This window comes from Thamnophis elegans, chromosome 17, assembly GCF_009769535.1.
Source record: "Thamnophis elegans isolate rThaEle1 chromosome 17, rThaEle1.pri, whole genome shotgun sequence".
NCBI lineage: Eukaryota > Metazoa > Chordata > Lepidosauria > Squamata > Colubridae > Thamnophis > Thamnophis elegans.
The window spans coordinates 9,324,563-9,341,953 of NC_045557.1; the positions used below are offsets into that span (position 1 = coordinate 9,324,563).

Genomic DNA, 17,391 nt, shown 5'->3' on the forward strand with positions numbered 1-17,391 from the left:
CTTTCTAGGAGCCTGGGGAGGACAAAGACCCTGCTCCCCGGGAAGCCCTCGGGAAACTTTAGTAGCTTCCCTGAAGCCTCCGGAGGGCGAAAAACGGCTCTACGGGCAACCTGGAAGTTTAGGAACGGTGACTTCCGGTTTGCTCATAGGGCCGTTTTTGGCCCTCCGGAGGCTTCAGGGAAGCCTCCGGAGGGCCAAAAACGGCCCTACGAGCAAATCAGGAGTCTCTTCCTGAAGTTCTAGTTTGCCCGTAGGGGCGTTTTTTTGCGCTCTGGAGGGCGAAAAACGGCCTTAGAAGAAGGCCAAAGTCAGCTGGCCAGCGCATGCGCGCTGGAGCTGACAGGGCAACGCCTCGCGTGCCCTAACAAATGGCTCGGGTGCCACAGAGGCCATAGGTTCGCCACAACGGGCCTAGGAAAATGGGTTTGCGTCATGAGACAAGGGGGGGGGGGACACATGGGACATACTATTAAAAATTGCCAAGGCTAATTTCTGCTTTCTTCTTTGCAGCCTCTCCCGTCATTCCTTACCGGGAGCAAACTCTCGACTCTGAAATGAAAAACAGCCACCACGAAGAAGAAATTCCAGTAAGAGGCAGAATGAGGGGAGAGTAGATGGGGTTTTTTTTTGGGGGGGGGGGGAGAGAGTAAGAGTTTGGCCCAGGAGTAAAAGCACGAGACTAGAAAGTGGGGGATGTGAATTTTAGTCCTGCCTTAGCCATGAAAGCCAGTTGAGTGACTTTGGGCCAATCACCAGGAGACTGGGAGTTCTAGCTCCGCTTTAGGCATCAAAGCCAGCAGAGTGACTTTCGCCAATCACCAGGTGACAGTGAGTTCTAGTTCCACTTTAGGCATCAAAGCCAGCAGAGTGACTTTTGGTCAATCACCAGGAGACTGGGAGTTCTAGTCCTGCTTTAGGCATCCAAGCCAGCTGGGTGACTTTCACCAATCACCAGGAGACTGTGAGTTCTAGTCCTGCTTTAGCCATGAAATCCAGCTAGGTGATTTTGCGTCAGTCCCTCTTTCTGTCTCAGCCCATCCCACCTCACAGGGTTGTCTTTGTCGTGGGGAAAACAACAGAAGAAATATTATATGTGTGTGTGTGTGTGTGTTGTATTTGTGCTGATAAATAAATAAAGGAAGACTAGTATAGATCTATTTCAAGCTATTTAGCTCTCATCAGCTAGCCATACCCTTACTGGGATTTGAACCTGTGCTGTATTACATATTAGGCAGTTGTGTTAGCCACTAAGCCACAGGTTCTCCTCCTTTATCAGTTGAGCCATATATATATATATATGGGATACATTCACCATCTTGGGTTGTTTGTAAAAATTATAAAGGCAAGATATAAATAAACATATGAAAAAAATTCATTTCTGCAACATGGAACCACAAGGTTGAGCTGCAAAAAATTTTTTTTAAAAAAAAATCCAGATGTAAAATTAACTCCAGGAAGTTTGGACAGGAAGGAAGTTGGTGGCCTGGCCCTTTGTAAAACAGGAATTGTAAAACACAGTTTAACATCTAAAACAGGAATTGTAAAACAAAGTTTAACATCTGAGCAGTTTATTTTGCATTCTCATGTCCAAAGTTCCTTATTTTTGGTATTAATTTGAAAGCCAGGCACCAAATATCTGATCACATTCAAATTAAAATGTAAAAGATTTAAGATGTAAATGAATCTAAATTTAAAAATGTAGCTTTGCACAGAATTTACTTTCTTTTTTTAAAAAAAATACATTTAAATTAAACTGAAGTTTAAAAAGCCGAGCTTGTCGATCAGAAAGGTCGGCAGTTCGGCGGTTCGAATCCCTAGTGCCGCCTAACAGAGTGAGCTCCCGTTACTTGTCCCAGCTTCTGCTAGCAGTTCGAAAGCAGGTTAAAAAATGGAAGTAGAAAAATAGGAATCACCTTTGGTGAGAAGGTAACACCGTTCCGTGCGCCTTCGGCGTTGAGTCATGCCGGCCACATGACCACGGAGACGTCTTCGGACAGCGCTGGCTCTTCGGCTTTAAAACGGAGATGAGCATCGCCCCCTAGAGCCGGGAACGACCAGCACATATGTGCGAGGGGAACCTTTACCTTTAACTTAGGTTTAAAAATCTAGCGTTAAAATGAATTTAATTTCAAACGTAACATTTAAATGGTTTTCGTGAATGACCATTCACTTAATGAACGCCGTGTTTTTTTCTTAAGTATTTTTTTGGGGAAAAAAAAGTTTGTAAAATGGAGTGACTCACTTAATCACCTGGCTTAGCACCTGAAATTCTGCCCCCCCCCAATGCCATCCTAAATAAGCCTTCCTGTATACCTAGAGATCATTTAGTCCAACCCCTTATGGTGCCCATTCTGCTGGTCACACACATTCAAATCTCTCTTCCGGGTTTGCACAACATGTTCAAAAACCAAATGAGAAATTTCCCTTCAGGCCAGGGATTTTTGTAAAGGTACTTGCAAAACTGGCGAAAGCTCAAAAATCCCTTCAGAAATTCAGCTTTTTCGAACCCGGAAAGTTTCTAGCCCTCGTGAGGTCTGAGAACACGAGCTTCTGGTGAAGGGCGTCTCATGACCGCTGTCAAATCATGTGGAAATGGAGCAATTGTTGTTGACTTTCTTTCTTTGTGGTTGCTGGGCTGCAGGGGAAAAAACGAACAGGGCTCTATTTGTTGTGATCACGGGTTCAAATTCAGGGAGAATGAGCTTCTTTCCCTCCCCCCCCCTCCTGAGATGTCCAGTCTGTTTAACAGGAGAGGAAACAATTCATTTCACAACCGAATTGCGAGAACTTTGTGAGGAGGAATTCTGGTTGTCACGTTGCAAAACGAGGCAAGGCAAATGAAAGATGTTTTTCTTTCTTATTTAAAAAAAAAAGTCTTTTAGTCCTGAGGACTAGAAGCTTCATTTTTAAAATCAGGAGTCACATGCTTTTCTGTCCCATTCTTATTTTTTTAATTAAGTTTTTTTATATTTCCATTTCCATAACATATAACCACAAGTGTACTATTAAGTAACCAACATCGTATTGTATTGTTAAATGTTTACATCAATTCACCTTGCCAACAACTCCCCAAAAACAATTATTGGCTCTTCTGCTCTCTCTATACCATATTTGTACCTTGTCCATCACTTTCTTCCCCCTCTCTCCTCCTCCTCCCTACCTCCTTTCTTCCCTCTGTCGTCCTTCCCTTCTCTACTTCCCCTTCCTCTCCCCCTCCTCCTTTTCTGCCCCATTATTTAAAGGGAAGATTTTTCTCCCCCTGGAAGGAAAGGGGGTTTTTGGGGTGAAAGTCAGCCCAATACAGTTTCCTAAAGATTACCCCAAATTTTAGATGCTTTCTTGAACTTGGCTACTGAATTAAAGCAGTTTTCTTGATTCGAATAACAGAGCTGAGCTGGCAGCTGATTCAGAGAATGAGGAGGGTTGGGGAGGAACCTGGGCCAGTCCTGGAGTCTGGGGAAGGCTCTGAGGAGGAATCTGTGTCGGAGGCAGAGAGGGGGCTGAGGCCGTCTGACAGTTATCAGCTGCCTTCAGAGTCAGACATAAGTGGGGCAGACGAACAGCTGGAGCCTGTTCCCAGTGTGGTGGTAAGTCGAGGACTACCTGGCCCTTCCTTTGCTTGATTGTAGAAATTTCAAGACACCAGCCAGTACGTGGTCGCCGAACTGCGGGCGTTGGAGAACGAACAGAAGCAGATCGACGGGCGGGCAGCGGTGGTGGAGAAGGAGTTGCGGGCTCTAATGCAAACAGGTAAGGCAAAAGGAGCATCAGCAGCTGGGAGACAGAGAGAGAGGGGGGAGGGAGAGAGGGAGGAGGAACAGCTGGGTCCAGTGCCTGTCGCACAAATGGGCAAAAGGCAGAGGAGAGGAGAGCAGTGGAAATCTATGGGCCGGTCCTTGGACGGAAGAGCCACCACTGCTAGCGAGCCCCATCTTAGCTCTGGGGATAAAAGGCAAGGGACATAGATTAATAGATGTGACAGAGGAGAGGAAAGCAGTGGAAATCTATGGGCCGGTCCTTGGGACGGAAGAGCCACCAATGCCAGGGAAGCCCCACCCGAGCTCTGGGGATAAAAGGCAGGGGGCGGAGATGAATAGATGCCACCATTGCTAGCAAAGCCCCACCCTAGCTCTGGGGATAAAAGGCAGAAATGAATAGATGTGACAGAGGAGAGGAGAGCAGAGGAAATCTATGGGCCGGTCCTTGGGATGGAAGAGCCACCGCTGCTAGTGAAGCTCCACCCGAGCTCTGGGGATAAAAGGCAGGGGGCAGAGATGAATAGATGTAACAGAGGAGAGGAGAGCAGTGGAAATCTATGGGCCGGTTCTTGGGACAGAAGAGCCACCGCTACTAGCAAAACCCCACCCTAGCTCTGAGGATAAAAGGCAGGGGGCGGAGATTAATAGAAGTGACAGAGGAGAGGAGAGCAGTGGAAATCTATGGGCCGGTCCTTGGGACGGAAGAGCCACCAATGCCAGGGAAGCCCCACCCGAGCTCTGGGGATAAAAGGCAGGGGGCGGAGATGAATAGATGTGACAGAGGAGAGGAGAGCAGAGGAAATCTATGGGCCGGTCCTTGGGACAGAAGAGCCACCGCTGCTAGCGAAGCCCCACCCGAGCTCTGGGGAGAAAAGGCAGGGGGCAGAGATGAATAGATGTGACAGAGGAGAGGAGAGTAGTGGAAATCTATGGGCCGGTCCTTGGGACGGAAGAGCCCCCGCTGCTAGCAAGCCCCACCCGAGCTCTGGGGATAAAATGCAGGGGGCGGAGATGAATAGATGGGGAAGACAACTATTCATCTCCCTGCCGGACGTACTTGTTAGCCTGCGGTGAGAGAGAAACCTTTTGCGGGGCTGCTGGTGCTCCCAATAAAGGAATCATTGCTTCAACTACAGACGGTTTTGTGTTGCTTGGGGAGCTGGGTCAGAACACTGGCTGAACATTGGGTATCATCCCAAAAGTTCTGGAGCACCAACTTGGACACCGCCATCGGCATTGACAAATTCACTGTCGGTCAATTGCCAAAGGCTCCTTGACTTGGAACAGCTTACAGCCAGGAGCAGAGAAAACTAGTCCTTGGGCTTACAACCGCAATTGAGCCCAGAATTTATGTCGCTAAGGGAGACCTCTGTCAACTGGGTTTGGCCCCGTTTTACGACCTCTCTCGCCACGTTCGTTCAGCGAATCCCTGCCGTTCTTCAATGAGCAATACGGTTGTTAAGTGAATCTGCCTTCCCTTTGTGAGAAGATCTCTAAAGGGGGAATCTTGGGACGCTGGGACCGTCATAAATTCGAGCCAGTTGTCAAAGCATCCAAGTATAAATTGCATGAACCTTGGGTGGGCTGCAATGGTCGTGAGCGTGAAAAACAGTCGTAAGTCGCTTTTTTCAGGGCTGTTGCAACCTTGAAGGGTCACCAAAAAATGTTGTAAGTTGAGGACTACCTGTAATTTGTGGGAGTGAAACCCTGGTCGCTAGTCGACTTTGTAATGTCAGAAAAAGGAAAATACAAATATATTTCTGGGATTCTGCTGCCATCTGCTGTCTGAATTGTGGGACAGTGCAAGGATCCACTTTTGGGCCCACAATTTAAAATATTCTCAGTTTTGGGGGGAAATAATTGGGCTATATTTCAGCAGTCCAAGATGGTTCCACCACAAAACCGCGTTCGACTAAACCGCGCTCGACGAAACTGCGTAGCTGACGTCATCAACAGCGCGACAACAGCGCGGAGACAGAAGCACGCTGTAAACGCTAAACCTAAAATTGACCCCTAAACCTAACCCCCCTAAACCTAATCCTAAACCTAACCCTAAACCTAACCCTTAACCTAACCCTTAACCTAACCCTAAACCTAACCCTTAACCTAACCCTAAACCTAATCCTAACCCTTAACCTAACCCTAAACCTAACCCTAACCCTTAACCTAAACCTAAACCTAACCCTAAAGCTAACCCTAAACCTAACCCTTAACCTAACCCTAAACCTAACCCTAACCCTTAACCTAAACCTAAAGCTAACCCTAAAGCTAACCCTAAACCTAACCCTTAACCTAACCCTAAACCTAATCCTAACCCTTAACCTAACCCTAAACCTAATCCTTAACCTAAACCTAAAGCTAACCCTAAACCTAACCCTTACCTTAAGTTGAATCGGCTTGCTTTCAAAGCGCTATTTAAAGCGCCCTTCTTTCTCCGCGCTCGCTGTTGTCGCCCTGTTGATGACGTCAGCGACGCGGTTTAATCGGGCGCGGCTTAGTCGAGCGCGGTTTTGTCGTGCCACGGTCCCAGATAGGCAGCCCAGGATGGTCGCTTCTTTATCATTCCTAAATTTAAGGAGTTATAAAGTATAATCACAGAGGATAATTTGCAGTATCCCCCAGCACACCTTAGCTGATTTGAAAAAAGCTAAGCAGGAATTTGTAGATGTTCCTATTGGTTTGGCCATCCAGAACTGTTCCAGTTCCTCTCGTGAAAATTAATTGCCCGCTCTGGGTCAGGAAGCCCCCTCTGCCCACTTCCCATACTGAATATCCCTACCTTCCATGCATACATCCACCAACATGAAAAAAGGGATAATTTTTGTCATCCATGTGAAAAAGGAATACAGGTAGTCCTTGCCTTTCGGCCATTCGTGATCCTTTTTCACACTTTACGACCGATCACAATTTGGACACTTGGCAACTGGCTCCTATCTGGGGGTGATGCTGTCTAAACCCACATTTTTTTCCCCTATCTTATCAAGTTGAAGGTTGTGGTCTACTTTTATCAAATGCCTTACTGAAGTCCAAGTAAATGATACCGAACTTAGGAGAGATTTCCAGAGGGGGAGTTTAAGTTTAAGTTTATTTATAGGCCGCCCAATCCCGGAGGACTCCGGGCGGCTTACAGAAGGGGAAAGAAAGGAAATAAAAGAAAATAAAAATAAAACAAGACAAGTTAAAAACAACACAAATACATTCATTTCAGTTCGGGGCTGGACCTCAACAATGAGGTCAACAGTCCCAGGCCTGCCGGGACAATAAGAACAATGAATCAGTGGGACAACTTGCCCCCAGAAGTTGTGGATGGTTCATCACTGGAGATTTTTAGAAAGAGATTGGACAGCCATTTGTCTAAGATGGTATAGGGTCTCCTGTCTGAGCAGAGGGTTGGACTAGAAGACCTCCAAGGTCCCTTCCAACTCTATTATTCGAAGGAGAAAGAGAGAAGGTTCTCCTGCTTGAGCCGGAGGTTGAATTAGAATCCATCTGGTGGCGATGCTGCCTAACTCACATTTTCCTGCCTTATCAAGTTTACTTTATCAAATGCCTTACCGAAGTCCAAAAGTAAATTATATCCACAGCATTCCTCCAGTCCACTAATTTTCCTCACTTTGTCAAAGAATGCAATAAGATTATGACGGTGGCCATATCCCCGGGATCACACTGAGCCGAGGTGGCGCAGTGGTTAGGGTGCATTACTGCAGGCCACTTCAGCTGACTGTTATCTGCAGTTCGGCGGTTCAAATCTCACCGGCTCAAGGTTGACTCAGCCTTCCATCCTTCCAAGGTGGGTGAAATGAGGACCCAGACTGTGGGGGCGATATGCTGAACTCTGTAAACCGCTTAGAGAGGGCTGAAAGCCCTATGAAGCGGTATATAAGTCTAACTGCTATTGCTATAATCCCCATTCGCGTCCATCTGACAAGCCAAGTCCCGACGGGGAAACCAGTTCCACTTAACAATTGTGTTACCAACTTAAACATCTGCAGTGATTCTCCTAAAAACGGTGGCAAGGAAAGTCGTAAAATGGGGCAAAACTCCTGTTAGCAGCTGTCTCGCTTAGCAACATATATTTTGGGCTCAATTGTGGTCATAAGTGGAGGAGTAACTCAAGTGATCTTCTCTGCAGGGGTCGAAGTTAGATGCCGAGAGGTTCAGGCAGACCGATGGGGTCAGGCACTAGAAGCCATCGGGCACCCATTCAGTCACTCCTTGTTTTCCCTATTAGGTGCAGATAAATTGAAGGAGGAAGAACTGATCCAGGAATGGTTCACCCTGGTCAATAAGAAGAACGCCCTGATCCGACGACAGGACCAGCTACAGCTGTTGTGAGTAGGAGAAAGAACAAGCACCGTTCAGTTACAATTCTATATACAGGTAGTCCTTGGAGTGGTGTGGTGTATCTGCTGAATAAAACTCCGCACTGGCAACGGGGAGGAATCTGGCCAGTAAAATGCTCAGCTCCATTCAGTTGCCCAGAGTCCACCCCACAAGGGATTATGGGGCCTCACAATCAGGAAGCTGTGAGTTGGATCCAAGGTAGAAGCAGATATTTCTCTCTCTGGGCACAATGAGATATGTATCTGCTGAATAAAACTCCGCACTGGCAACGGGGAGGGCATCTGGCCAGTAAAATGCTCAGCTCCATTCAGTTGCCCAGAGTCCACCCCACAAGGGATTATGGGGCCCCACAATCAGGGAACTGTGAGTTGGATCCAAGGTAGAGGCAGATATTTCTCTCTCTGGGCACAATGAGATATGTATCTGCTGAACAAAACTCCGCACTGGCAACGGGGAGAGCATCTGGCCAGTAAAACGCTCAGCTCCATTCAGTTGCCCAGAGTCCACCCCGCAGGACATGACGTCGCTAAAAGAAGACGATACAGGTAGTGCTTGACTTACAACAGTTGATTTAGTGACTGTTCATAGTTACAACAGCCCTGGCAAAAGTGACTTACGACCATTTTTCACACTTAACAGCCGTTGTGGCATCCCAATGGTCACTTGATGAAAATTCAAATGCTTGACAATGGGCCCATATTTATGATGGCTGCAGCATCCCAGGACCACGTAATCCCCTTCTGAGAGCTTCTCCCAAGCAGCATCAACGAGGAAACCCTATTTGCTTAACAACCGCATGACGTTGTGATTCACTTAACAACCGTGGCAAGAAAACTTGTAACACGCATTCAGCGGCAAAACCCACTTAACAAACGTTTCACGTAGCCACAGAAATCCGGGGGGGTCAATTGTGATCATAAGTCAAAGGACGACCTGCAGTTCTCGGCATACGACCGTAATCAGGGCGGTAATTTCTGCCGTTATTTAGTGCATTCGCAAAATGGCCATCACGCGAGTGGATCTGATTTACGAGCATTTTTACTATGGTCACCAAGTGAATCATGCCGTCATTAAATGAAATACACAATCGTTCAGCGAATCCCCGCGTTTGCTGAGTGAATCCAGATTCCCCCAGTTAACTTTTACAAATCGTAATTACATGATTGGCTACAAGACTCGTTATCAATGCCGGTCAGTGGCCAAGCACCCGAATTGCAATCAAGGGACCACGGGGGTGATGCAGTGGTCGTTAGTGCGAGGACCAGTTACAAGTCACTTTTCCCAAGGCTCACCATAACTGGAAATAAATGTTGAGCTGTTATTCAAAGGAATGACTGTAAGCCAAGGAACTAAATCTATTTGCTGTTGAGATTAAAACCCAAGACATTATGGCATCTTAGTTTCCTTTGCGTGGTTTGGGGGGTGGATCTTTAAATGAGACACCCCCATTTTGTCCATTCCTTGAAGCCTCCCCCACATGTATTGCACCCCGATTTTGTGTGATCCTCCTGGAATTGAGCCTTGTTGTGACCTGCCGGCAGCCAGCAAAATTGGCAGCAGAGTCGGACAGTGAGGAGGTTGGGGAGGAACATGGGCCAGTCCTGGGGGCTGGGGAACGCTCACTCGAGGGCTCTGCGTCGGAGGCAGAGAGGGTGTTAGACAGCAGCGAGGCAGAGGAGCAGCTGGAGCCTGTTCCCAGTGTGTGCATGCGCAGGGCAGCCAGAAGACAAGAACAGCTCAGAAAGCAGGGTCAACTTGGGAGTATAAAGCCACACCTTGGAGGTGATTGGCCCCTCCCAGAGACGACAAAAGAGGAGCAAATGGGGAGGGGGCTTTTGCAGGAAACAATTCGCCCCTTCGGTCGTTTCAAGAGTGGAAAGTTCTATTTGTGACTATAAGAGACTGTGCCAAGGGTTGCCTTGCCCTGCATTTGGAATTTAGTTATCTGGCAGTTCTCCAAGCGAGATAAGGTTCGTGTGGATAAACATTCCTTTGAAAGACTGTTTGCCAAGCCTTGCTAGCTGGGAATGAAAGGAATTCACAGTTGTGTAAATAAAAGGAGTTTTGCCAGGACCAAGACTCTGCTTCATGTTTTTTTTAAGGAAGCCTGGATCAAAACAGGCCTGCTTGTATTTTTTCAGGATTGAAGAGCAAGACTTGGAAAGAAGGTTTGAACTCCTGAGCCGTGAACTTCGCACCATAATGGCGATGGAAGGTGAGGCCTGGAATCGGGGGGCACATACACACCCCTCGAGTGAAAAATGGGCGCGAGATCTAAAACCAGAAACATTTTTGCTGGGCATTTTACCGGAAAAATACAATAAAGGGAATACATACTTAATTTTACATGTGTTAACAGCAGCTAGAATTGTGTTTGCACAACACCGGGAAAGTGAAGAGATCCCTACAGAGGAAAATGTAATAAAATATATATATTAGAATGTGCACTAATGGATGGATTAACACTTAAAATTAAAGAGAAACGGAATCCCTTTTAACATGGGACTTATTTTATCAATGGCTAACTAGCAGAAAGGGGATGCGGTGGCTCAGTGGCTAAAATGCTGAGCTTGTTGGATCAGAAAGGTCAGCAGTTGGGTGGTTCAAATCCCTAGCGCCGCGTAACGGAGTGAGCTCCCGTTCCTTGTCCCAGCTTCTGCCAACCTAGCAGTTCGAAAGCACATCAAAAATGCAAGTAGAAAAATAGGAACCACCTTTGGTGGGAAGGGAAGAGCGTTCCGTGCGCCTTCGGCGTTGAGTCATGCCGGCCACATGACCATGGAGACGTCTTCGGACAGCGCTGGGTCTTGGGCTTTGAAACGGAGATGAGCACCGCCCCCTAGAGTCGGGAACGACTAGCACAGATGTGCAAGGGGAACCTTTACCGAACTAGCAGAAAGAGAAGTTAGAAATTTGGAAGCCTAAGAGAATGATGAATTACATAAGGAAGGATGATTAAAATGGGCAAGCAAATATTATTATTATGTTGTTATGAATGTTATGAATGTTATTGTTATTATGATTACTGTTTCCCAAAATTAATTGGACTCAGACAACACACTGTATGTTGAAATGGAATTTTTTTATATTTAATAACTTTTTAAAACTTGAAGAGAGAGAGGAAGAAAGAAAGAGAAAAAGAAAGAAGGAAGGAAGGAAAGAAAAAGAAAGAAAGAAAGAAAGAAAGAAAGAAAGAAAGAAAGAAAGAAAGAAGAAAGAAAAACAACTGGGCACTAAGGTTCATTGTAGCTTCCTGGAACACAAAACACAAGATTGGAATTTGTGTCTCCAGAGGGCCTACCTTACAAGGAAGTTGTAGTCATTCAGATCAAGAAGTTGGAGGGTGGGAATAAAACACAGGTCCGCCTCCCAGCTGCTGACCCTACTCTCTGTTTATTGGCTCCCGAAGATAGTGATCTATGACACAGGGCCTTTTTGACATTTCTTAAACAGGGAGGGTCCATGTTTTGGTTCTCTTTTCTCAATTCCTGTTTTGTTATGTTTGAAATCCCTCACTTTTGATGTAAGGCTGCTTTTTAACCAGGTTAACCCTTTCCCTGCTATTTTTTTTTCAGCCTTTCAGAGGGTGGTTTCAAGAGTTGGAATAATCTAGGGTCTCTTACTTGAGCAGGGGGTTGGACTAGAAGACCTCAAAGGTCCCAACTCTATTATTCGGAGGAGGAGAATGGAGGAAGAGAAGAAAACGGAGAGAAAGCTCTTCTGCTTGAGCAGGGGGTTGGACTAGAAGACCTCTGAAGTCCCTTCCAACTCTATTATTCTAAGGAGGAGGAGGAGGAGGAAGGAAGGGTCTCCTGTTTGAGCAGGGGCTTGGACTAGAAGACCCCTAAGGTCCCCTCCAACTCTATTATTCTAAGGAGGAGGAGGAGCAGAAGGAAAGAAGGGTCTCCTGTTTGAGCAGGGGCTTGGACTAGAAGACTTCTAAGGTCCCCTCCAACTCTGTTATTTGGAGGAGGAGGAGGAGGAGGAGGAGGAGGAGGAGGAGGAGGAGGAGGAGGAGGAAAAGGAAAGATGCCTTCAAATGCCTTACTGAAGTCCAAGTAAATGATATCCAACTAAGGAGAATTTTTTTGACAGTGAGAACAATTAATCAGTGGAACAACTTGCCTCCAGAAGTTGCAAGTGTTCCATCATTGGAGATTTTAAAAAAGAGATTGGACAGCCATTTGTCTAAGATGGTATAGGGTCTCCTGCTTGAGCAGGGGGTTGGACTAGAAGACCTCTAAAGTCCCTTCCAAGTGTATTATTCTGAGGAGGAGAAGGAAAGCAAGGTCTCCTCTTTGAGCAGGGGGTTGGACTAGAAGACCTCCAAGGTCCCTTCCAAGTCTATTATTCAGAGGAGGAGAGAAAGGTCTCCTGCTTGAGCAGGGGGTTGAACTAGAAGACCTCCAAGGTCCCTTCCAAGTCTATTATTCAGAGGAGGAGAGAAAGGTCTCCTGCTTGAGCAGGGGGTTGGACTAGAAGACCTCTAAAGTCCCTTCCAAGTGTATTATTCTGAGGAGAAGAAGGAGAAGGAAAGCAAGGTCTCCTCTTTGAGCAGGGGGTTGGACTAGAAGATCTCCAAGGTCCCTTCCAAGTCTATTATTCTGAAGAGGAGAGAACGGTGTGCTGCTTGAGCAGGAGGTTGGACTAGAATCCACCAGGTGGTGGCGCTGTTTAACTCAACTTTTTCTATCTTATCAACTTGAAGGTCGTGGTCTACTTTATCGAATGCCTTCTTGAAGTCCAAAAAGTAAATTATATCTGGAACAACTTGCCTCCATCACTGGAGGTTTTTAAGTGGAGATTAGACAACCATTTGTCTCAGAGGGTATAGGGTCTCCTGCCTGAGCAGGGGGCTGGACTAGAAGACCTCCGAGGTCCCTTCCAGCTCTATTCTGAATTGAAAAAAATAAGTTACTCCGCTGTTTATATATTCTTCCTGAATGAATTGGGAAAGGCAGCCAGGAAATCTACTTAAAGAACAACTTGATGGAAAGCCTGTTTTTTTTTCTGCTCCGCAGACTCGCTCAAAACAGAAGCCCAGCGGCAACAGGAGAAACTCCTCCTGGCAGAACTGGTCTCACTGGTGAATCAGCGTGATGAATTAGTCAGAGATCTGGATATCAAAGAGCGTATGTAAGTTGGCGTCATTCTTTTTCGTTTGTCTTCCTTCCTACGCTCTTCCTTTCCTTCTTTCTTTCTCTTGTTTCCTTCTTTCTGTATGTCCGTTCTTCCTTATTTTCTTCTTTCTCTCTCTCGCCTTTCTCTACCCTTCCTTCCTCTCTCCTTTTCTTTTTCTTTCTCTCTTTTATCCTTTCTTTCTCTCCTTTCTTTCCTTATCTCTCCTTTCTCTTTTCTTCTCCTTTGCTTTCCTTTCTTTCCTTATTTCTCCTTTCTTTCCCCTTCCTTCCTTCCTCCTTTTTTTCTTATCTCTTTTCCTTCCTCTTCCTTATTCTTTCCTCTCCCTCTTCCCTTCTTTTCTTTTCCTCCTTTGTTCCTTTTTCCCCTCTTTCTTTCTTTTCTTTTTTTCTCTTCTTCTTTCCTTCCTTTATTTTTCTTTTTTCTTTTCTTTTTTCTTTATACGATCTGAAGAGAAACCAGTTTACTCTGGTTTCTCTTCAGATCGTATAAATCTGTCACCTTTACTTTTCCTTTTCTTTTTCCTTTTCTTTTTTTCTTTTCTTTTTTTTCTTTTCTTTCTTTTTCTTTCTTTTTTCTTTTTCCTTTTCCTTTCCTTTTTTCTTTTCTTTTCCACAGCCCAAATATTCTAGCCACAAGAAATACAACTAATGTGTGTGGGGTATTCCTTGTTAACCTCTCAATGTTCTGTCATTGGCTTTCCAAAAGCCTTCTTCCAATTTGTAGTTGCTTTTTAAAAGCAAGGAATTTTGAAGGGCCTGAGGAACTGGCACTTAATCTAATTTTCCTTCAAATTAAAATAGAATGATATACAAGTTTGGGCCAAACTCAACTCACCCATCTTTGCCAAACGCCTCCCATCCCACAAAAACCGTAGGAATGGTGTTGTCAAGGAGAGATCAGAGATATGTCGAGAAAGTCTTTCAATAATGAGGTCTAGAGCCTTGATGTTTAATAAAATCAGGTTAGTTCTTTCCTGTGGAAACCTTTGTTTTTCCTGTGGAAAGTTTTCATTCTTTTCCCCCCAATGTAGGAAAGATTAAAAAATGGTTTAAGATTCCTATCATGTAGCACAAGGGTGTCAAATTCAAATTTAATTGAAGGCCTCATCCAGGCTGTGTTTGACCTCAAGGGGCCTTCCCTCTGACCCTCCCTCACTTTCATTATATCCTTCCTTCCTTCCTTCCTTCCTTCCTTCCTTCCTTCCTTCCAAGCTATCTCTCCTTCCTTTCTTCCTTCCTACCTAGTTATCTCTCCTCCCTCCTTCCCTTCCTAACTATCCTTCCTTCCTTTCTTTCTTCCAAGCTATCTCTCCTCCCTCCCCCCTTCTTTCCAAGCTATCTCTCCTTCCTTCCTTCCTTCCTTCCTTCCTTCCTTCCTTCCTAGCTATCTCTCCTTCCTTTCTTCCTTTCTACCTAGCTATCTCTCCTCCCTCCTTCCCTTCCTAACTATCCGTCCTTCCTTTCTTTCTTCCAAGCTATCTCTTCTCTCTCCCTCCCTTCTTTCCAAGCTATCTCTCCTTCCTTCCTTCCTTCCTTCCTTCCTTCCTTCCTTCCTTCCTAGCTATCTCTCCTCCCTCCCTCCCTCCCTCCCTTCCTATCCTTCCTTCCTTCCTTTCCTCCAAGCTATCAATCACCAGGAGACAGTGAGTTCTAGTTCTGCCTTAAAAGGTACCTGGGTGACTTTGGGCCAATCACAGGAGACGGTGAGTTCTAGTCCCGCCTTAGCCATGAAAGCTGACTGCGTGACTTTGAGCCAATCAGCCGGAGACAGTGAGTTCTAATCCCGCCTTAGGCATGAAAGGTAGCTCGGTGTCTTTGGGCCAATCATTAGGAGGCTGGAAATTCTAGTCCTGCCTTTGGCATGAAAGCCAGCTGGGTGACTGGGTCAATCACCAGGAGACAGTAAGTTCTAGTTCCGCCTTAAAAGGTAGCTGGGTGACTTTGGGCCAATCACCAGGAGACTGGGAGTTCTAGTCCCACCTTAGCCATGAAAACCAGCTGGGTGACTTTGGGCCAATCACCAGGAGACTGGGAGTTCTAGTCCCGTCTTTGGCATGCTTGGTGACTTTGGGCCAATGACACTCTCAGTCCATCCCACCTCACAAGGTTGTTGTGGGAAAAACAGGAGAAAGGAATATTAGATACGTTCCCTTCCTTGGGTTATTTCTAAAAGCAACACAGGTGGGATATAAATGCCTAAACAAATTAAAATAAAAACCTAATGACGAAATAAAAAGAAGGGTGGACACCTAACAAAGCTTTCTCTCAATTTTCCCCTCCTGTCTCCCTTCCTGTCGCACCCTGAAATCATCCAGAGCTTTGGAAGAAGACGCCCGACTGGAGCGAGGCTTAAAGCAGAGGCGCGACAAGATGAGTCGGCGGGAAAAATGCCGCGTCAGCTGAGCTCCCGCGACACCCCTGCAGTGTGGGGAGGGGAAAGCCCCACAGTTTCCTGGACCGCCAATGATCTTCTGCCTTCCGACACTGCTCCGGCTTGCTGCTCTCTGTTCGTGCCCAAGAGAAAGGCTCCGTGGATTTCCCCCCACTTTTTTTTTGGGGGGGGGGAGGAGAATAAATTGAGATGCACTTAAGATTTTAAGTGGGAATCTCAATTCTGGGGGGGGGGGACCCAAACTTTCGCTAGGAGATTTTTCTCTCGGTCTGGGGGGAAAAAGATTTGCAACAATCTGTATTTAGAAATTATTTATTGGGTTGTGTGTGAGCTCCTGCGTGCATGCCAGGCGGTTCTGAGTTCGAAATCGGATCCTTCCTCCCGTTTTGATGATCAAGCTTTTTGCCCGAAGCAGCATTTTACTTTTGGAATGTTTCCTTGTTTTTTGTTTTTTAAATCAAAACGATCCACGCTGGATGGTACCAAAGCCACCGAGTGCCTTGAATGCTCCTAGTGCCAATCGGGGTGACGGGCAAAGCTTAATGCCCACCTCTTCCTAAAAGTTGGGCTCTTGAGTATTTGCACTAAATTTGTACTGGACTGCAGAATAAATGTTTTGAAAATACGAACGACGGGCGATGATGGAGAGAGGGAGGGGTGGGTTCATTCCAGTGGTGGGTTTCAAAAATTTTTAGAACCTCTTCTAGAGGTGTGGTCTGCTTTGTGGGAGTGGCTTGCTGGCCATGTGACTGGGTGGGAGTGGCTTGTCGGCCATGTGACCGGGTGGGAGTGGCTTGCCAGCCAGGTGACCAAGTGGGAGTTGCTTGGCAGTCATGTGTCTGGGTGGGGATAGCCAACTTGTAAAATGTGGTGAAACTCACTTAACAACACTCCTGCTTAGCAACCGAAATGTTGGCTCAGAAACTCTGGCATTTGAAGCATACAAGTCTTAAAGCTGTCAAGTTACAAAACCCTTGCACCCCTAACCCTTTAGAAAAAAATCCTCAGGAGGGGTGTTCAAACTTGACAGCTTTAAGACTTGTGGACTTCAACTCCCAGAATTCCTCCTCCAGTCACGTTGGCTCAGGAACTCTGGCATTGAAGCGTGCAAGTCTTAAAGCTGTCAAGTTACAAGACCCTCAGCACCCCTAACCCTTTAGGAAAAAAAAAACCAGGGGTGTTCAAACTTGACAGCTTTAAGACTTGTGGACTTCAACTCCCAGAATTCTTCCTCCAGTCATGTTGGCTCAGGAACTCTGATATTGAAGTGTGCAAGTCTTAAAGCTGTCAAGTTACAAGATGCTTGCACCCCTAACCCTTTAGAAAAAAAACCCCAGGGGTGTTCAAACTTGATAGCTTTAAGACTGTAAGGTTTACAGTAGATAGGACTCTTAAGAGGCGGACGGGGCGATTGGTGAGCCAGCCAATCAGTAAGCGGTGGGTGGGGCAAGCGTGGTGCGGACGGGCAGGGGGAGGGAGCTGGAACCGGTTCTTAAACAGCACGTTAGATTTGTGGAACCTCTTCTATAGAAGAGGTTAGAACCTGCAGGAACCCACCCCTGGTTCATTCCCAGGACAGATTCAATCCTAATTGTACAGGCTTGAGTTATAACCACTCATTTAACGACCGTTCAAAGTTACAACTGGGGGAAAAAAAACTCCAGGTAGTCCTCGAAGTTACGGCCACAATCGAGCCCAATGTTTCTGTTGCTCAATGAAACATTTGTTAAGTGAGTTTTGCTCCACTTCACCAACT

General features: G+C 46.2%; 1 protein-coding gene across 2 annotated transcripts in view; it reads left to right on the forward strand.

The window, feature by feature from the left end:
- EHBP1L1 (EH domain binding protein 1 like 1) overlaps window positions 1–16,264 on the forward strand; it is a 50,323-nt gene extending 34,059 nt beyond the window's left edge. For both annotated transcript variants that reach the window (XM_032233975.1, XM_032233977.1), the window contains 6 exons: window positions 511–587; window positions 3,630–3,750; window positions 7,990–8,089; window positions 10,244–10,317; window positions 13,124–13,238; window positions 15,559–16,264. In XM_032233975.1, the coding sequence (XP_032089866.1) occupies window positions 511–587; window positions 3,630–3,750; window positions 7,990–8,089; window positions 10,244–10,317; window positions 13,124–13,238; window positions 15,559–15,646 (575 nt within the window). In that variant the 3' untranslated portion in view covers window positions 15,647–16,264. The remainder of the gene's footprint in view (window positions 1–510; window positions 588–3,629; window positions 3,751–7,989; window positions 8,090–10,243; window positions 10,318–13,123; window positions 13,239–15,558) is intronic.
- The last annotated feature ends 1,127 nt before the right edge of the window (window positions 16,265–17,391 follow it).